The 21455-nt window shown below is 53.8% G+C and overlaps 1 protein-coding gene across 1 annotated transcript; it reads left to right on the top strand.

The window, feature by feature from the left end:
• The first annotated feature begins 2925 nt into the window (after positions 1-2925).
• Positions 2926-4239, top strand: ADRA2B (adrenoceptor alpha 2B). Its single transcript, XM_065399698.1, has one exon. The coding sequence runs from the start codon at positions 2926-2928 to the stop codon at positions 4237-4239; it is 1314 nt and encodes a 437-aa protein (XP_065255770.1).
• Positions 4240-21455: the final 17216 nt, after the last annotated feature.

Raw genomic sequence — 21455 nt, 5'->3', positions numbered from 1 at the left:
TAATATCCAACCTAGACCTCCCCCACTGCAACTTGAGACCATTGCTCCTTGTTCTGTCATCTGCCACCACTGAGAACAGCCGAGCTCCATCCTCTTTGGAACCCCCCTTCAGGTAGTTGAAGGCTGCTATCAAATCCCCCCTCACTCTTCTCTTCTTCAGACTAAATAAGCCCAGTTCCCTCAGCCTCTCCTTGTCAGTCATGGGCCCCAGCCCCCTGATCATTTTCGTTGCCCTCCGCTGGACACTCTCCAATTTGTCCACATCCCTTCTGTAGTGGGGGGCCCAAAACTGGATGCAATACTCTGACCATCTAGTCTGACCTCCTGCATAGCAGAGTCCAGGAGACTTCCCTGAATTAATTCCTGTTTGAACTAGAGCGGAACTTTGAGAAAAACACCCCATCTTGATTGAAATGCTGCCAGTGATGGAGAATCACCCTGGGTAAATTGCTCAAGTGGTGAATTACCCATGTGCTGAGTACTTCACTGGAGTGACACCCATGTACACCAGCGGAGGAGCTGGCCCATTGTGCACAAGTGAAGATGCCCTTAAAACAGTTCATCTCACAGAAGAGGACGAATGGTCCGGGCTTAAGGCACCAGCCTGTACCCTGGGAGGCCTGCATTCAATTCTCAGCTCTGCTGCAAGCATCCCTGGGCATGTCCCTTAGCCACTCTGGGTCTCAGTTCCCTGTCTGTACAATGGGGATCAGAGCACAGGGATGTGTGAGGATAAAGACATTTACCCGCTAATTTGGAGGTGCTCGGATACTAGGATATGGGGGGGGTGTGTTAGATAGGAGGGGGAAGGGACATTTTGCCAGATCCTGGGGTTTGAAATAATCCCTGCCACTGGGCTCTCACTCTCCATCAGCATCACAGAGAGAGAATTGTGTCTGGCTCTCCGATCAAGGCAGTTTCTGTAACGCTGTCCTATTCCTGCCCTTAAGCGATGCCTCTTGCGGGCGCCAATGTCAAAAAGTGACGGGGGGGGGGCTTCCGAAGGGGTGGGGTAATGTGATTTCATTGGCAAAGGGAGGGGCCACAGGAAATATGGGATGCTTGGCTAGCGTTTTGAGAAGGAGCCGTCGTAAAGATGTTTACTCTCAAAAAGTACTTAATTCAGTCACGGCATCGGGGAAATGTTTCCATTCACCGTGAGAACTGGGGCTGGGGGCAGCTGCCAAGTGCAGGCAAAGCAGAGCTGGTTCTAACCCAGTCCTGGCACTGACATCGTTTAGGGTAACCAAAGAGCTGCTAGAGATTGCTAGAGTGCAGCGTGCCCCTCATGGGTCCCTATGCTAGGGGCTGCCTGGGGACAGGGTAGCTTTAAAGGTGGCTCTGTTGGCTCTTCGCCAGCTTGGGAGGGAAACCACAGCTGAGGAGCTGCAGCTGCTTTCTGTTTTCTCATGCCACTTAGTAGAGCAGGGGCCTCGAAGACTCTGGCCCTTGATTTTAAATGTGAAAGCAGCAAGAGTTTGGTTTTTTTGTTCTTGAGCTACAAGGGCAGGGGGGGTTGAATCAGCCTGGTAACAGTCCGTGTTTGCAACCTTAACGAGGGACATGCTGACCCCACAGTAAAACAGCCAACATCTGCAAAGCCAGCACTGGTACCAGGATCCTTTAAAACACCGGACTCTCCCTCTGGAGCTAAAGGTAGACTCAGTGACGGCTCTGTTCTTTCGAAAGTGCAGCCAGCCATCAGAACACCCCAGGATCATGCACACCCTGCATAGTGCCCAGTCCTGGTCCCACTGAGCTCAGTGGCAAACATCTCCCATCAGCATGTGCAGGATTGGGACCTTGCCGTCCACTGAAATGGGTGGAAACTGGATTGGTTCCAGCAGGGCCGATCAGTTCTAGGGTTTGTCTCCCAGGAGCGCCTGTAGGGCTTGGATGTGGTCAGAGCTGCATTGTGCCAGGCGCTGCACAGACACAGTGAGAGAGATGCTCACACTAAATAGACAAGGGCGGGGCATGGGAAACAGAGCCGGTGTCTTGTCCCAGCTCACAGGGCAGGGCTGGGAACAGACCCAGGCCTCCCATGACCGAGCTATGGCCACAGTGCACATGGCTACTACCGCTTTGCTTCCTTGCAGCCTTTACTATCCTGCCAGCCCGGTTGGCACCTTCCTTTCCAAGGCCAGTGAGTTTCAAGGGGAAGCTGAGGCAGAGGAAAGTCCCTGGGGGTCCAACCAGGGTGGTGGCTTTACCACTCATATGGCTCAAAAACGCTTGGCCGGGTTGTCCTCAAACTTTGCAGCAGGGCCCCTTTTTCCCTGCCCCGACCCCCAGGTCTCTGAGCCTGAGCCCTAGTGTGGGCTAAACGGGGACTTGTGCCGGGCCATGCGTGGAAACGGGAGGATCCCCCCCCCCCCAGCCCCTTGTGGAGCAGCCAGGGGGCTGGGGGAGGCCGAGTCCCCGGGGCACCGACTTGCAGAGAGGTGTGTGGCTCCGGCTGCTCTGCAAAGCGGCGGCTGCTTCCCTCCTCCCCCCGCCTTCTCCCCGCCCCAGCCCTTGTCTCCTCCCTCCTCGCCCCGCTGCCGGTGCCTGCCAAGGGGATGGCGCGGAGCTGCCTGACATCACACGCCGGGGATGGGGGAACGACCACACAGCCCCTGCCGCGGCTGCCTTCAAAAGCGGCGGAGGCGGCTGCCGACTTGTCCCGCAGCCCGGGCAGGCGCAGGGGCCGGCGGGCGAGACTTGGGCAAACTTCTTGCGCGCCGGGAAGCGCAGCCGGCGAGGGAGCGCGCAGCCTGGGGGCTCCCCCGCTGATGCGCCCCGGCCCCGATGGGGGCTTCTGAGCGCGGGGAGCCGAGGCTGCAACCGAGCCCGGAGCGCGGGGCGAGCGGGGCGCTCCCCACCCCTCCCGGATTTGCTCTTTAGAAGCCCCCCCCGCAGCCTCATTTGGGGGGGCCCCAAGCCATGGACAGCCCCGAGGGCTACTCGGTCCAAGCCACCGCGGCCATCGCTGCCATCATCACCTTCCTCATCCTCTTCACCATCTTCGGCAACGTGCTGGTGATCATCGCCGTGCTCACCAGCCGGTCCCTCAAGGCCCCCCAGAACCTCTTCCTGGTGTCCCTGGCAGCGGCCGACATCCTGGTGGCCACCCTCATAATCCCCTTTTCCCTCGCCAATGAGCTGATGGGCTACTGGCACTTCCGGAAGACCTGGTGCGAGATCTACCTGGCCTTGGACGTTCTCTTCTGCACCTCCTCCATCGTGCATCTCTGCGCCATCAGCCTGGACCGGTACTGGTCCGTCAGCCAGGCCATCGAGTACAACTCCAAGAGGACCCCCAAGAGGATCAAGGGCATCATCCTCATCGTGTGGATGATCGCGGCCTTCATCTCCCTGCCCCCCCTCATCTACAAGGGGAACAAGAAGGACAGCCAGGATGGCAGGCCACAGTGCAAACTCAACGAGGAGGCGTGGTACATCCTCTCCTCCAGCATCGGCTCCTTCTTTGCCCCCTGCATCATCATGATCCTGGTCTACCTGCGGATTTACTTTATAGCCAAGCACCGGACCCGGCAAGGCTCCAGGGGCAAGAAGTCCAAGGCTGAGAAGAAGGGGACATCTAAGAAAATCACTGGCCCGACCTCTGAGACCTCTCCCCAGCAGCTGGGTGCAAGGGAACCCAATGGGCATCAGGTGCCCAATGAGGATAGTGACCAGCCGGCAACCCCTACGCTCCCTGCCCACAGGACGTCTCTCCTGAGCCTGGAGGAGGAGCAGCAGCAGCTGCCGCCATCTGCCACTAACCCTTGCCAGCCCCAATCGGAGAAGAAAGAGTCTTCTGGCTCCAGCCCGCTGGAGCGCTCCCCACACTGCAGCCTCAAGCAGCGCAACGGGCACCCCCAGAGCTCTGTCAAGGGCATGGAGACCCTGGCCACTGCCAAGGGGGAGGTGCTGCTGGTGAGGAGGGTGAAGACCCTGAGTGCCAACCCTTGGAAGAGGAAGACCCACCTCAACCGGGAGAAGAGGTTCACCTTCGTCCTAGCCGTGGTAATCGGGGTCTTTGTCCTCTGCTGGTTCCCTTTCTTCTTTCTCTATAGCCTGGGGGCCATCTGCCCAGAACTCTGCAAGGTCCCCAACAGCGTGTTCCAGTTCTTCTTCTGGATTGGCTACTGCAACAGCTCCTTGAACCCTGTGATCTACACCATCTTCAACCAGGACTTCCGCAAGGCCTTCCGCAAGATCCTCTGCAGGCAGGGGACTCAGACTGCCTGGTGAGAGAGCAGAGGGGAGGTGGGAGACTGTAGGTTGAGGTGTGGGGGTGAGGGTGGGGGGGGAATAATGGCAACATTCCACCGACGCTATTTAAAACACGTCTATTTATTCATCGGCTTTTGTGTTTGCAAAGAGTGGGGATGGGCAGTGGATACAAAAGACTGTTTTAAAGACTGTTTTGGATCAGCCTTTTTATATTTCCTGCAAACGAGTTAAAACCCCGGGCCGTTTGCCAATGTATTTTCTACCAAGCTGGGGAGCCTTTAATGTGCATGCCATTCATATGGGTGGGATGAGAAAAACTCTCTTCCCACCAACTCTGCAGGAGAGTGTGTGTGACCTGCCTTCCAGGTAACCACAAGAGAGTCTCCTGCCAGTCTCTCTTCCTTTTTTCTGTCTCCCATTGGAGGTTGGTGTGGTGAGACTCAGAAAGAAATCTGCCCCGGGCCACACTTTCTCTCTGCTTAGGAAGGCAAGGGCCAAATTTGATGCTGGTCACAGCTGCATTGTGTCCTTTTATGCCAGCTGTGTGGTGGGTCGCAAACATGTACAGAGCTCATGTGATTATGGAGGTTTAATGCAGTAAAGGTTTCAGTCTGTGTGGGCCAGATTCTGCTCTCGGCTTCACTGGGGTAATTCTCGCTAAATCACAGGGCCAGGGTTCACCGAGTCCTTCATACTCAGACCCCCCATGGAACCCTTCTCCAATAGAGCTGGGATCTAGCTCAGACATGTCTCTCCCATTTAGCAGCATGGGGATGGTGGGGTGGTTGTCAACCCCAGATTGAGAACCCATGCCATAGGATTTCTGGGTGACAGTTCCCAGTGTGGGGGCCCTAGTGTGGACAAGGCTCCCGTGACAGCCTGTGCTTTTAACACCATGTCAGCATGTCCTCCTGTGAGCATGGGGTTAAAAGGCCAGTGGTGGCAGGTGCAGTGTCTATGCCAGGGCTCCCACTAGTGGAGCTGCTAGCAAGGGGGGGAACTTGGGGAGGGACAAGCTGGTATGGACACAAGGGTTTTTTTAGGATTGACGCACTTGGGACCGAGAGGAGAGTTTGGGCGTGAGGATTTTCCTTCCTTGGTTCCTTTTTTTTTTTTATGAAAAGAATTCTTTCTTTTTTCCTCCTTTCTTTTTGCTCAGCCCGTACAACGTACACCCCCCTTCTCTGTATCTACCCCAGTCCGTCACCTTTCTACGGAATTCAGAACAAAGCATGTGGTCAAAGTCGCTCACAGATCCTGGAAACAGACAGAATCTGGCCCCATTCTCCAGGATGCCGAGTCTTCTAGGACTCTAATTTGCTTGATAGCTTCTGTCATTACCTCTAGGATCTGTAGCTCCTTCAGCAGTTTGTCTCTCCGATGTTTGTCTCTTCCCCACTTCCCCCAAACGCATACTGAGCTCTCCAAAGCAAATAGTATCTGTTTGCAAGGAACAAAAACATTCAATCAAAGCATCTATGGTATGAATGCAAGTGGGAAAGAGAAGGTGGTTAATCAAGGATGTGTTAGTAGCTTTGATACGGTGTTTCTAAGCCTGAATCGTTCTTTTAAAAATGACACAACAGCCTAATTTTGCACATCAGAATGGGAGCTGTGAGCAGGAGACATCTTTCTGGTTCTCAGTCCTTGGCCATTGTGGGAGCTTTGTGTCATTTTCCCCTTAGACCCGTGTTTAATAAGATCATACCACCCCCTCACAGCAGGGATGGGATCTCCTTTCCCGGGTCTCTATGTCACCCATACAAACTCTGGGTACAGAGTCAGCTGCCTGGAACTCTGCAAAAGTGGGATCCAGAACCAGTAAGCGTTGACACTTGCACGGAGCTTTTTAAATCCGTAGAACTCTAAGCACTTTACAAGCCTGAGTGAGTAACAATGATCCTCATTTTACAGGGGGCAAAACTGATTCTCAGGGGAGGAAGTAACTTGCCTATGGTTCAGACATCAAGTGGGTGTCAGAGATGAGAAAAGAACCCAGGCGTCCTGACTGCCAGTCCTGTGCTCTTTCAGTGTGGACCATTCTGGCTCCAATTGGTTATTGAAATTACAATTAGCCAGTGCTGATTTTAAAGTATCTTGTTACCACTTATGGACTCCGCATTGAAATGCAGCGTTCCCCCCTCCCCCTCCCTTTCCAAGCAGTCTATGGAGAGATGAAAAATAGCGGGGGTGGATTTTTGCCCCTGACCCTGTACACGAAAGAGAGTGGAGGAGAACCTATAACATCCAGTGGAAGTGAGGAGTAGGTTTGCTGTCTCCGAACCTGTCACCTGCAGGGGCGGTGGGATGACGCATGCCACTTGGGCTGCCTGTGTTTTGCCTCTGGCTGCATGTGGCATTGCAACATGGGGTGGGTTATGATGGGCACGGGCTCTCTTTGGAGCTGCTGTGAGTCTCTGTGCCCCGTAACCATATCCCCGTGAATGGCAGGAGTTGTGTTTTTTCCCGCTGTAGTGTGTGTGGAATGATGTTGATGAAAAGTCTTGAGATATTTTAACAATAAAAGATATTTTGTAATAAGCGAGTGTGTGTACTGTCTGAGGGCCATAATAACGCTTAGCACTCTCCAGCCATTGACTGTGTATCAATAACCTCGAGACGAGGCATGGGGCGTAATTAGGTATCAGGAGCCCCATTCTGCAGCTGGGGAAACTGAGGCACAAAGAGACCGTGTGACTTGCCCATGGTCACCCAGTGAGTCAGCGGCAGAGCTGGGGATAGATTCATAGATGTTAAGGCCAGGAGGAGGGACGATTATGATCAGCCACTCTGATCTCCTGCATAACCCAGGCCAGAGGCTCTCGCCCAGGGGTGCCTGTATCATGCCACATGACTTGTGATTGAACTAGAGCAGATATTTTAGAACAGAACCCAGGAGTCCTGGCTGCCAACCCTGGGCACAGTTCTAGGCTGCCCCTCAAAACCAGACATGGTTTTTTAAGCCCTTTAAGAATGTGCAATTAAGGGGGTGAAATCCTGACCCTGTTTTGCCATTGACTTCACCCTCTCAGCTGGGGCATTCAAGCCTAGGTCAGCTTGAGGGACGTGGCAGGGGCTTCATGGGCTGCCAGGACTCTGCCCTTTGCAGCAGTGCCATCTAGGGCGATCAATAGGGGGCTCGGTGATAGGGCTACACAAGGTACTGGCGGGGGTTCTAGCTCCCCACCACGCTTGCCAGCGCTGGGGAGTTCACACGCTTTCCCCAGGCTTGGCAGGAGAGGGGCTGGCTAGATCCCAGATGGGAGAGGGGCTCTGTGGTCATGTGGTCTGTGCTGGCACCAGGGAGATTCAGTGCTAATCACCAGGGCCCGAGCAGTGCGTTCTGGAGTCGCCGGGCAAAGCTGATGACTCATTCTCTCTGCTCTGGCAGCTGGAGCTGGGAAGGAAACAACTCTCCAGCAAACCCTACCCTTGGGGCCGCAGGACTGGAGCAGGAGGCCAAGCGAACCTCTTCGCCAGAGCTGGGCTTGGATCTCTCTTGTGGGGGTCTCCTCTGAGGGCCCCATTTTCCTGCGCTCCTAAGGGTGACCCCAAACTCTCCCCTGTGCCCCTAACACACCTGCAAATCTAAAGCTCCTCCATTGAAATCAGCCAAGGGACAGGGGTGTCAAACAGCAACCCTGGGTTCTTTTTTTAAATAAAGGTAGAAGTCAAATTAACTCAAACTACATCTCTAGTGGACCGACTCTGTTACTAATCCAGCTACATACAGTCTAGAAATGCTCCTGAGTTCCCACCGTAAATGATTCGGAGGCTCCAGGTCCGTGATGGGCTATAAACCCCAAGCCTTCCCCCCGAGCACCACGCGCGTGAGCTTTTTCCCGGGGCTGGTTTATTTATTGAAAGCTCCGCCAACACATTTTGGCTGCTTGATAAACGACTCTGTGACCCAACATGGGAAGCGGGCGGCAGGGCCGGATGAGAAGAATGTTCACGGCGAGGAATAGAACAAAATGTTTTTTTGGAAGGTCAAGATAAAGTTATTTATGGAATCGCATGGAAAAAATAAAAAATAAACAAAAAATAATCCGCTCCAAGGCGCCACCTGGCCCATGTACAGTATCAGCCCCTGGTCCTGCACACAGACCCATAGACTACCTAATGCCACGTACGCCTGACCTAGTTGTAGTAGGACACAGAGGCTCCAACCGGGTTAGCCCCTCTATGTGCTGTGTTCACACAGACTGGAAGACAGCCCTTGCCCGGAAGAGCTTCCAGTCTAAACTGGATGGCGGGGAAATGCCAGCACAGAGAGATGGAGATTTGCCCTAAATCAGTGGCACAGACTGGAACAAATCTGATGCCCTAAGTCCCTATGCATTAGCCGACACTCCCTCCCATCCCTATGTCCCGTGCATGCCCCTTTGCTGCTGAAGTCATTGCTGGTCCGGTTCTGAATGTGGCCATATTGTGTTTTATGGTGGTGGGACACAGGGTATGTCTAACAACAGTTGGGAGCGTGCTTCCCGGCACAGGGAGACAGAGCCGTGCTAGCAGCATTGCCGTGCTGGCATGGGCTAGTTCTCTAAGTCCGTACGCAGGCGGTCACGCGGTTTGTACTGGGGTGGCTAGCCCACACCACTGCCCAGGCGGCTGCAGCCACACCATTTTCACGGTGCTAGGTTGAGCAGAGCGAGCGCGTATCTGTCTTCCGCGCTCCCAGCCGCTGAGAAGACGTCCTTGCTGACAAGGTAACAGACAATGAGTGGGCCTGTAAGGCCGTCACTGTGCCTCCCGTCCTGCTCCGGATGCCTCTCGCACCTTCTATCACCCAGCTGTTGAACAGTCCCTGGTCCTCATCCACCGAGCACCCTCGGCTGCCCGCTCCTGCCTGCCACAGGCTCCTGACTTCGTCCATCACGAGCCCTCTGGCTCGCCTGCTGCCAGCCCTCCCTTCTCTTTGGCCGTCACACTGTCCCTGGCTTGAACTCTTCTCCTGGGTCCTCGAGTCTTGTTTAGCGTGGGCCTGATTTTCCTCTAACTTAAATTGCAAATTAGGATTAACTCAAGTAAAATCGATGGAGCTTCACTCGGTGCATGGCCTCGGCATGTTGTGGTCATGACATGCCGTCAGGGCTTGCGCTATGGTTGTCATGTAATAACTAGATCTGGGCAGGAGAGCGAGACCCATCCCAGAATAGCCAGGTACAGGGCAGGGACTTGAACCTGGGACTCCCACTGGGTTCCTGCCCTAACCACTGGGCTATGGACTCAGTTTCTCTCTGCCCCAATGACTATGTCATTATTTATACAAAGAGGACCAGCTCCAAAAGGGAGAGATTCGCAGCCCAAATAGTTTGGGAGCAAGGGGCTCACCTCAGGGCCTACCCCCTTCCCACCTGAATGCCATGACCAGTGTCAGGGCCGACTCCAGCTTTTTTGCCGCCCCAAGCGGCGAAGCAAAAAAAAAAAAAGAGATAAAGCCGCGATCGGCGGCAGCTCTACCGCGCCGCTTCATTCTTCGGTGGCAATTCGGCGGCGAGTCCTTCGCTCCGAGAGGGATTGAGGGACCCGCTGCTGAATTGCCGCCGAAGACCCGGACGTGCCGCCCCTTCCCATTGGCCGCCCCAAGCACCTGCTTCCTTCGCTGGTGCCTGGAGCCAGCCGTGACCAGTGTGCTATTCCTGGGGGATGGGGACGAAAAACCGTTAGGTCCACAAATTCCCGACCGCCCATCGAGTTGGCCTTACTGGAGGTCAAATTCGCCCAGAGCCTGTCACATGCACATACATCATCATCAGGACAAGGCGAAAGTTTTTTTAGATGAAAACTGCCTTTTGGGATGATGTGCAACACGTTGGTACAGTTTGAAATTTTCCAGTTTTTGCTACTTGCGGTGGGGCCTGGGTTTTTTTCATTTTTCCTTTCCCTGAGGTCGAAAGGGGGAAAGTGTGGGAAAATCCAAAAATGTGCCCTCTCGGTCCTGCTCGGTTGAAGCGGAAACAGACCATTTCATTTCCAAAGGTGCCACCGCGCCATCGGGAGGCGTTCCCTTGCGTTTGAAACCCTTTCCAGTTTGCTCTAACGAGGACGTGAACTCCATCCCCTGGCACGCAACATCGCCCTGGGAGAATTCAGTGCTTGGAAAGACGCCAGCCTGTTGGATGACTGGGATTAGTGGGCGGAGCCCAGGGAAGCAACTGAAGGCCCCGCCCACTCAGGTCAGGGAGTGGCCACTCCACCTGGCTATCCACCTAGCAAAAACTGACCCAGCCGGGACAGGGGCGAAGGTCACGGAGTCAACCCAAAGGATACTCCGCAACTGACAGCTCTGCAGACTGACACCCATCCCATTGCCCCCTCTAGGGAGCCGGTCCTGGCTGCAGGCTTTCCTAGGAGGAGTTAACTCCTGGAGCCTGGCAGGCAGAGCGCTCCTTCAGCAGGGAGGCACCCTGGGAATTGCTGCTCCCAGCCTCCAGCAGCTTCCCACACGCTGTGCAGGGTTTGCTCCGTTTTCCAGAGCAGGCGGGGCGCCTCCCCGATGCGGAGCCGGGTTCCCACAGACCTTAGCCGAGCCTCCGATCACCGGCGCGGCCCTGCCTCTCTCCTCTCGCCGTTGGCGCCGGGATGCAACTGTTATTTGCAGACATTATTAAGGGCTTCCCGACAACCAGGCCTCTGATGACTGGGAGATGGAGATTTAAGTGTCTGCGGTTCCCTCTCCATTTGCACCTCCCTCTCCCCTTCTCCATCCCCCTCTCTTCATCGGTGTCTCTTGACTCCCACTTTCCCCCTCTCCCCACATGTCTTTGTCTCTCCTTCTCCCCGCGGGACCATGCACTCGGCTCCTAGAGACCCACAGCCTCCCATCCCAGGCCAGGGATCCAGCCCCTGGGATCTGATGCTTGGGGCCGGGCCCTCTGGGTCAGGGTGATATTAATCAGCTGGAGGGGGTTTCAGAGAAAAGAAACAAGTGACCCAGGTGACCCGAGGGGGTGAGGGACGTGGCTGCTATCGGCCCTGGCCTCTTACCCCCGCGGTGATCTCTCTGCAGACAGTCTCTCTGCATCTCTACTTTCTCCCAGGATCCTCTTCCCTTGCGGAAGGCTTGGGGTGACCCCAGGCACTGGGGACCCAGAGCTGGATAAGAGGAAGTTGTGGTTTATGCCCGTGGCTGTTTCCAGGGTGGCCGTGTCGCACTGGGGAGTGTCCGGCACCATGGTTCTCTGGCAGGGGAAGGAGGGGGAGGCTGAGACCCATGGGGCCTGGGGAAACTTCAGTTCCTTCTTCAGGATTCCAGGCCAATGTTCCTTCCCACTGAGCGAGCCCAGCCCTAGGGATCGCCACCTGGGGCTTGCCAGATGCTAATCTCAATGCACATATTGCAGTGTGCTTAACCCACTGAGCACCACAGCTGCAGCAGCACCCAGCCGGGGGTGTGGTGGTTTGAATCCTGACATGCTGCCCCCATTGCATCTCATGCAAATCCCCAGGGAAATCTGAGACCATTGCTATCAAATCCAGGGTCACTTAGTACCTCTAACAGCCACAGCGATGGGAAGTGGTGAAAGCAGGAACATAGGTTTGCCAGAATGGCTTGATCCAAAGATCCAGCTAGTCCTGTCTCTGACAGTGCCCAGCACCAGCTGCTTCAGTGGAAGGTGCAAGAGCCCCTGCACTGATGGGACAACCTGCCCCCCGGGGAAGATTCTTCCTGACCCCTATTAGTTAGATGTTGGCTCATGCCCTGAAGCATGAGATTTTATATCTCCTATTGTTGTGCTTGTGAATTGTGGCTTGGTAGGCCACAATCTATGGCTCCGGGTAGATAGTAACTTGGAATCGGATGGTTCCCTGTCTGTGTCTGGATCACTGATCCATGGTGAAGGGGACCTTCCCCTGCTTTGTTCTTTCCCTTTGTGGCTTGCCTGGTGCTCAGCTGGGAGGCAAGGGACCAGAGCTCCTTAAGTGAGGCCCTGAGAGCCAACAGTGAGGTTCTGATCTAAAGCCAATGAGAATCTTCCATTGACTACAGACCCCTGTGACATTTATTGATCTTGTCCACACAGCACTGGCTAGACTCCCAAAGTCCCACCCTAGCAGGCATAACACCTGGGACTGGCGCCTCTCCTCTGGTTGATCCAAAGTCCTGCTCAGGGATCTGGATGGGGGCTTTAGCAGGGGAGACATGTGCAGGCAGGACCTGCTAGAAACACAAAGGGAAGGAGACTGAGGGGAAACAGTTCCAACAGGACTCAACTTCCTTGTGGGGAAAACAAAATGGCAGAGTTGGAGGTGGGACTGGGCTGCTGGATCTGAACTCTTTTCTCCAGCCTGGCCCACCTCCTGGTAGAATTTGTCTAGGAGGCCAACGCCGGCAGTCAGCCTGCTGCTAAGACACTCTGGGCAGCATGAGGGACATGTCAGAGTCACGCGCCTTCTCGAGGGATTCCGCCTCCCACCACCAGCTGGGAGGTCAGAGCTCAGGGAGCAAAAGGATTTCAGAGACCCTGAGAAAAATCTCCTGGTGCTAACATCTGGCAGGGAGCAGATGGTCTGGATGCATGTGAGAGATGCGGCTTCATGATTGGGGTGGGGATCCTACATGGCTTGGCGAGCAACAGCAGAGCTAGCCCGTGTATATCTAACTTCTCAGCTATTGGCTCCTAGCTGGTGTATAGACATATCCTCAAGGTATGTCTACACTTTTTCTTTTTCTTCCTTTCTTTCTTTCTTTCTTGTAGCGCTGGTCAAAAAAAATTTCAGCAGAAGAGTTTTGCATCAGAAAAATGCAGTTTCATCGCATGTGTGAATTTCAACTGAAGTTTTGATGGCAAAGCGTGGACGCGAATCCTTTTGACTGTCTCGCTTCGTTTAGATAATGTCAAAATAGTTCCTTTCGACGTTATCGTTTGGATTAATGTTATTGTCTTTTCTACCATATTAAAATATGAATTTTACTATCATAGCATATATAGCACATATTTATTATGATCTTACATTTATAATGTTTTATACGAAATTGTAACGTTTCAATAGTATGAAAACAAAATGATTCAATGGTTCCAAATCCTATTTTTTCCCGAATTTCTGTTCCTTGAGAAATTTTGAGTTTTTGTTCCAAATCGGAACTGAAACAAATTTCAAAATGTCCAAATTCCCCGTGGGACGCGAATCCTGTTTTTGCTCGGCTCTACTTCCATGTTATTGATCATTTTAAAGGCTTGCCATCTTTGAATGTATGTGATAGGCTGTAATGGCTCCAGGGCTGTCAATTCCCATCAGAGACCGGGGGCCTGCTTTGCAGAGGGCCTGAGTGCTAACCCCCTGTAGTGAGGCAGTTACCTCGCTCCTAGGGGGAAAGGTAGGCTGACTGGGGAGGTGGCCACAGCTGTGGCCGGCCCTGATCTAAGGGCTAAGGGAGGAGCTGGGTCAGTCTCACTCCAAGGCTGGAATGAGAAGGACCTGGCTGCCTGGGAGCACAGGGTACCGGAAGCAGAGCAGGGCTGCGGAAGGGCAAAAGGAGCTGGGGAGCTCCAGCCTGGCAACTCCCCAGGCTGAGGCCTTGCTGAAGGCCGAAGGTGGTACTGGGGCTGCAGAGGGGCAGTCCGGGGATAGGCAGAGGCAGCTGGTCCAATCCCCTTCCCAATGATGAGTGGCCATTTCAGACTGCAGTTTGCCCCAGGGAGCGGGAGCTGGATGACGACTGGCAGTAGCCACTGAGGCAAGGTGGGTATAGGGGGTTGGGGTTCCCCTAGAAGGGGAGACCCAGAGTGTGGGGGTACTGCGGGGGGCAGAACCCCAAGGGAAAGGGCACCGGGGTCTGGGAGGGACACGGGGGCCTGAGGCAGGCGAGACAGCGGCCACCAGGGGGCTCTGCGAGGCTGAGGAGCTAATTCCTGGATGACCAGCAGGAGATGCCGCGGTCTTAAGCGGAGTTGTTGGTGCGCAGCACTCCTGAAAATCAGTCCCATGGTCGATCAGGGACCAATGATACTCTGGGGGAGTTGTGAGGGTGCAGCACCTCTGAGAAATCAGGTGCTTGACTTTAGGTGAATTAGGTGCCTGACTTTAGCCCTTCACTTTTGGCAGGATTTGGCCCCCTTGGGGCAGCCATGGGGCAAAACTGGGTGACTGGGCAACAAAATGGCAGATAAAATTCAATACTGATGAATGCAAAGAGATCTTGGAGTCATTGTGGATAGTTCTCTGAAAACATTCACTCCATGTGCAGCGGCAGTCAAAAAAGCGAACAGAATGCTGGGAATCATTAAGAAAGGGATAGATACTAGGACAGAAAATATCATATTGCCTCTATATAAATCCATGTGTAGCGAGGAGGTGTGGTTCCCCGCCCAGGGCCGGCTCCAGCATTTCTGCCGCCCCAAGCAAAAAAAAAAAAAAAAAAAAAAAAAAAAGCCGCGATCGCGACCAGCAGCGGCAATTGGAGAAAAAAAAAAGCCGCGATCGGCGGCGGCAGTTCAGCGGCAGGTCCTTCGCTCCTAGAGGGAGTGAGGGACCTGCCGCCCCCGAATTGCCGCAGGTGCTGCCCCTCTCCCTTGGCCGCCCCAAGCACCTGCTTGTTAAGCTGGTGCCTGGAGCCGGCCCTGTCCCTGCCGCCCCGGGGAGGGATGAACCCCTCCGTCTGCCAAAGTGGGCGGAGCCAGTGGAGCCTGCGCCCGCCCCCCAGAGGTCAAGGCTCAGGACAGGAAGTACAAAAGCCCAACCCCAGAGCTCACTAGAGACCCAGCCACTGGAGAAGCCAGACACCTGTGACCTAGCTCCTGGTGGGGAGACCTCGGCAATTGGCGGCCGACCCGAGGACTGGCCAGACCAGCCGAGGCCTGATACCGACCAGGCCCCGGAGAAGCAGGTTAAGCCTGCCCGTCGCCAGTTACCCAGAGGAGCTGCCAAGCCTGCCACTCGCCGGGTACCCGGAGGAGCCCATGGTGCTGGATCCCTTGGAGGACACCGCCCGGACGCAGGTACCTCTAGAGGGGGAGGTAGGAAGTAGCCTGGGGGCAGCGGACCCTTGTCTGGCTGCAGCAGCCCCAGAGCCGATGTCAGTGTGTTGCGGCCAGGATCCCCACTGACTCAGCAGCAAGTCTTCTGCCGCTGCTAGGGCCGAGGCTGGGACGCGGTGGAGTGGGTGGGCCTGCGTCCCCCCTGCCACCCAACGTGCGGGTGGCATCTCCCCCTCTCCCAGGCCCTTCGGAGCCAGGACCTGGGCTTGTTGCTTACCGGTTTGCTCAGCCCCTGCCTGAGGCCTGAGCCACTGACTCTGTACTGCCCCGCCCTGACCCAGGGCCTGGGCTTGTTGCTTATCTGTTTGCTCAGCCCCTGCCTGAGAGCCTGAGCCGTTGACTCCTGTACTGCCCCACCCTGACCCAGGGCCTGGGCTTATTGTTTAACGGTTTGCTCCGTCCCTGTCCGAGGACTGGAGCGTGGGACTCGCTACTGCCCTCCAACCCAGTGTGGGTCACCGTTTGTTTTGCCTCTACCGCTGCCGCGGCATGAGATCCCGTGGCCAGACTAGTTCCCTGACGTAACCGGATGGACGTAGCGAGGCGGCGTGGTTCCCCACCGCCCCGGGGAGGGACGAGCTCCGGCCGAACCCTTCTACACCATGGTACGCCCACATCTTGAATACTGCGTGCAGATGAGGTCACCCCATCTCAAAAAAGATATATTGGACTTGGAAAAGGTTCAGAAAAGGGCAACAAAAATGATTAGGGGTATGGAAGGGCTGCCGTATGAGGAGAGATTAACAAGACTGGGACTTTTCAGCTTGGAAAAGAGACAATTCAGGGGAGATATGATAGACGGCTATAAAATCATGACTGGTGTGGAGAAAGTAAATAATGAAGTGTTATTTACGCCTTCTCATAACATAAGAACTAAGGCTCACCAAATGAAATTAATAGGCAGCAGGTTTAAAACAAACAAAAGGAAGTATTTTTTCACACAATGCACAGTCAACCTGTGGAATTCCCTGCCAGAGGATGTTGTTAAGGCCAAGAAACTAACAGGGTTCAAAAAAGAACTAGATAAGTTCATGGAGGATAGGTCCATCAATGGCTATTAGCCAGGATGGGCAGGGATGGTGTCCCTAGCCTCTGTTTGCCAGAAGCTGGGATTGGGCAACAGGGGATGGATCACTTGATGATTCCCTGTTCTGTTCATTCCCTCTGGGGCACCTGGCATTGGCCACTGTCAGAAGACAGGACACTGGGCTAGATGGACCTTTGGTCTGACCCAGTATGGCCGTTCTTATGGAGACTGACCTCACCCCCAGCGAGGGTCCTTTCAGGACAGACTTTTTGGGCAGTGCAGGGAACTCATGCCTTGCTGCTGCCTGAAATGGCTTCACTCGATAACAGATGGACTTTGCTCTCCAGGGCTGTCAATACAGCACCTTTCGCCAGCATTAAAGTCGATCAGACATAGTATTTCAGAGTGTCCCTAACTCAGCATCAGCATTCCCTGGCACTGATTTAAGGAGACTCTGAAGTACTTGATGATAGTCTCACGTGGATGAACACAGCTGGTACACCCAACCATTGATTCTACTGATTTACACCTCTGAGGATCTGGCCCCATTGACTCCAGTGGTGCTACACCATTTACACCAGCTAGACACAGAGGTGAAAGTAAGCCGGTATAGTCCGGTACGGCGTACCAGTAAGAGCCGGTACACAGCCGACCGTACAGGCAGGGCCGCTGATGAGGGTGGCCAAAAGGGGCAGCGTCACTGGGGTCCCGGCAACTTAAAAGGGCCCAGGGCTCCCGGCAGCAGCCGGAGCCCCAGGCCCTTTAAATCGCTGCCAGAGCCTCAGCCACCACCGCCGCTACTGCTACTGCTACCATGGGGCTCCGGCAGTGATTTAAAGGGGCCGGGGCTCCCGGCTGCTGCTACCGCGCCAGCAGCTGGAGCCCCGGGCCCTTTTAAATCGCCCCCGGAGCCCTGGGGTAGCAGTAGTGGCAGCCGAGAGCCCCAGGCCCTTTAAATCGGCGTAGGCCGGGCAGCGCTGAAGGACTGGCTGGGGGAGTCTGGCCCTAGCCCCGCCCCTTCTGGTTGAACGCCTCGCCCCCATCTTGCTCAGGACCCCAGCCACCATGTGTACGGTAAGTCCCTTAAGTTACTTTCACCCCTGGCTAGATACCATCTCTCTGTTTGCCTCCGATACAGGAAGGAAGAGTTTGATAGTTCTGGTAAGTTTTGAGATCTGTTTAAAAATAAAGACAGAGGAAATTGGCAAATTGCTCCACCCTGATAACTATGAGGTGAGAAGTAACTACACTACAGTTCTTTCCAGGCATGGTTCACATAAGCAGACAATGCAAAGAGGTCTCTGGGGACATAACTTCCCCCAGAAAGTCCCCGGGGTCTCCTACAGTCCCCCCACAGTTCTACCTACCCCCATGTGAGGGGAGTCTGATAGATATGGCAACATTCTGCCAGATACTTGGGAGACTTTATTGAATTAAATTTAAGTATCTTTGGGGGCCATTGTGTTAAATTCAGGGTTTATGTATTATGGATCAGGATTGTATGTCACCTCTCTGGGGGATGGGGGAGGTGTTACAGAAGGGAGACCTGGGGGTTCAAAGGACTAGATTGAAAACGTGCCAGACAAGAATGGACTTTTGGGACAATAAATAGTAAGTGGCTTTCCTGAGGAATACCTAGGGAGAGGTTAATGCACATTTCCCACCTTTGGTTATGCAAAAACCTGCCTCCTGAAGCTCCGCCCTGAGGAGAGGGTGAATGTCTGCTGATCAGCTGTTACCAGAGACTGGAGATTAAAGGCCTGAGCTGTAGAGAAGCGGCTGATCTGCCCAGCCAGGGTTCTGGTTTTGGAATCTGAGAGTTACAAACATGTAACCACAGAGAAAACCCAGTCATGGGTTTTGAAAGACTGACACCTACCAGAGCCTGAGGATGGAATTGCGGAGTGACCTGAGCGCTCTAGCAGGTGTGTAGGTTCTTTGATTGTTTCAGTGAGTTTTCTCTGTCATGCTTTTACCTTAAGAATAAAGGGGTTTGTTTAGAAAGAGCTGCATGGAAACTTCTGACTGCTGATAATTACGTTGTTCGTAGCCTTCATAGAGAAAGCAAAGCGCAGGCACTGGCCTGTTCAGCCAGTCTGGCTTGCTGGGGATATCACAGTGTAAGGCTGGGAACTGGGCAGCCTTAAAAAGCCCCGAGCAGGGGGGAGAGAGACATGGGTTGCCGCCGAAGACAGGTGACTGCTGGGAGCCAGGAGGCTAGAATGGTGGCCTTGGTGGACCATGGAGGTGGAATACAGGTGCAGTGTCCCTGAAACTGTGACTGACTGTACCAAATGTTTGCTGACCCCTGCTCGAGGCCCTGTCGCCTTGGTGCAACCCTTCCTAAGAAGGTGTCCTGCTGGAAGGCAAGAGCAGCCAATTTGGACCGTCCAGGGATTGCCTAGAGAAGCCTCCCATGATCATCTGCAGGCAGGATCAGTGAGAGTTGGTCCTCCAGCACCTAGAAGAGCCGGAAGCGGGTGGAAGCCAATCAAGGCTCAGCAGGCCAGATAAAAAGGGCTGGCTGTGTCTACTAGGTGCCAGTCCTGGGAGAAGCCAGGACTAGGAAGGAAGGCACTCCTTGGGAATGCAAGGAACCTGGCTGTCCAGGGCCCTAATCTTGACAGTGTTTGCCTAGGATCTCTGCAAAGGAGTATTGCTTATATTATGCACTTTAGTGCCCGTGTGGCCATTTGAGTTCAGTGTTAATTTGTTTTTCTGTAGGGTGACTGACACGGGGGAGCCCTTGACAACCCATCATTCTAGTATCGGAGCACCTCATGGTCATTAAAGAATGTGCCCTCCAGGACAGCCTAATGAGTGAGCACAGTGCTGTCATCTCCACTTGACAGATGGGGAACCGAGACCCAGATAGGGTAAGTGACTGGCCCAAGGTCACACGGGGAGTCTGTGGCAGAGGTGGGAATTGAACATAGGTCTGCTGAGTCACAACAGAGCCCTTAAGGGCTGAACATGCTGGCAGTAGAGCTCTCCCAGCCCATTGGCCAGGTGACACTGGTGGAAAAACTACTGCAATGTGCTTGGGGTTTCATTACTTTTGGCCAGTTTCCTCGCCGGTGTAAATGGGTGTCCTGTCAGCTGCACTCAAAGCTGTGACAGTTTGCATCAACAGAATATACGGCCCTTTATTCCCTTCTAATGGGTTTGTTTCAATTGGGTGCCCAGTGGAGATTATTAGCAGGCATTATTGCAGCATGTCATTGGAGATGCACCAAGGGTCCTGATTCTCTTCCTAACTACACTGGTGTAAATTGGGAGTCACTGCACTGAAGTCGGCGGTGATACCCTGGTGGAAGTGATGCATGAACCATGCCTGAGGTTTCAGATGTGATAGGACCCTAAAGTGTGGCTCTCCGTGGCTGGGTGGGTTTATACAAATAGCCACATGAGGGTCCGCGCTCCGGGTCTCACTGGATCCCATATCAGGGTTGTTCACTTTGCAAGGAAAAAGGCATTTGTTCTCATTGCTTTTCCTGAAAGCTCTCTCTGGGAGCTGAGAGTCAAGCTGGGCTCTTTCTGTCCCACACATCATCATCAACAACAGAGGTTCTGCAGGCCAAATTACCTCCTTGCCTTCTCTGTGCAAACGTAGTCCCCACCTTATGCCTCCAGTGACATCTGCGCACATACTCTTAGCGCTAAGTGGGCTACACAGGTGTCACTGAAGGTGACGGGTTTGTATTGATCTGCTGTGGCTTTGAACTTGTGCGCTATAGTCTGGGACAGCTGCTTTTGCGCAGACAATGGAAGGTGGAAGTGCTAGGCTATGAAAGTAACAGCTGTGTGTGGCACGCAGAAGTGGGATGCAGGGTGTATGGAATTTGCTCAGGATTCGGGTTCTCATTTTTCAGAGTGCCCCAGAAGGGCCTGGAGCACTCCAGCTAAAGCAAAATGGAACCAAACTGCCGGCGTGTAAAATTAAAAGGGCTGTAGAGGAATTTTTAAACAAAGGGCTGGGGGAAGGGCGACAGGTGCAGAGGAGTACCCAGTTCGGACAGATATCCCTTAGGGGAGGATCTATTAACAGGGATTCTCTATATCCTAGTAAAGAGGAGAGGATAGACCAGGGGTCAGCAACCTCTGGCACGCGGCTCGCCAGGGTAAGCACCCTGGTGGGCCGGGCCAGTTTATTTACCTGCTGAGGCGGCAGGTTCGGCCGATCGCGGCCCCCACTGGCCGCGGTTCGCCGTCCCAGGCCAATAGGGGCGGCGGGAAGCCGCGGCCAGCACATCCCTTGCCCGCACCGCTTCCTGCCGCCCCATTGGCCTGGGACAGCAAACCGCGGCCAGTGGGGGCCACGATCGGCTGAACCTGCCGATTCAGCAGGTAAATAAAGTGGTCCGGCCCGCCAGGGTGCTTACCCTGGTGAGCCGCATGCCAGAGGTTGCCGACCTCTGGGATAGACATTGATAAAGTACAGATAGGAACGGAAGAGAAACAGTCAAATGAAAAAGAGTCCCATTCAGTTACATCACATGAAGGCAGACAACTAAGTATTGACAAATATAAGTGCTTGTATGCAAATGCTAGAAGTCTAAATACTAAGAATGGTGAACTAGAGTGTGTGTGGTATTAACTGAGGATATTGATATAATAGGCATCACAGAAACTTGGTGAAAGATGATAATCAATGGGACACGGTGAGACCAGGATACAAAATATATAGGAATGACAGAGTAGGTCGTGTTGTTGGGGGAGTGGCAATTATATGTGAAAGAAAGCATAGACTCACATATAGTAACACATTTAAATGAATCAAACTGTACCATAGAATGGTACATCTCTATCTCTATGGATAGAAATTCCAAGCTTGAATAGTAAGAGTAGCAGTAGGAATATACTACTGAGCACCTGACCAGGATGGTGACCGTGACTGTGGAATGCTCAGGGAGATTAGAGAGGCTACAAAAACAAAACCCAGTGAAAATGGGGGATTTCAGGTATTCCCTTATTGACTGGGAACATGTCACCTCAGGACGGGATGCAGAGAAAATTTCTAGACCCCATAAATTTCATGACTGCTTCTTGGAGCAGCTAGTCCTGGAACCCACAAGAGGAGAGGCAATTCTTGATTTAGTCCTAAGTGGAACACAGGATCTGGTCCAAGAGGTGCATATAGCTGAACTGCTCCGTAATAACGACCAAAATGTACTTAAATTTAACATCCTTGTAGGGGAGAAAATACCAAGAAACCCATCACA

The sequence above is a fragment of the Emys orbicularis genome, chromosome 2 (genome assembly GCF_028017835.1).
Source record: "Emys orbicularis isolate rEmyOrb1 chromosome 2, rEmyOrb1.hap1, whole genome shotgun sequence".
NCBI lineage: Eukaryota > Metazoa > Chordata > Testudines > Emydidae > Emys > Emys orbicularis.
The sequence above is the reverse complement of the archived record's forward strand: the minus strand, read 5'-3'. Positions and strand labels throughout refer to the sequence as shown.

Bases quoted from the DNA above. Each gene is read 5' to 3' on its own strand.
- ADRA2B (XM_065399698.1), top strand. From the start codon at position 2,926: ATGGACAGCCCCGAGGGCTACTCGGTCCAAGCCACCGCGGCCATCGCT.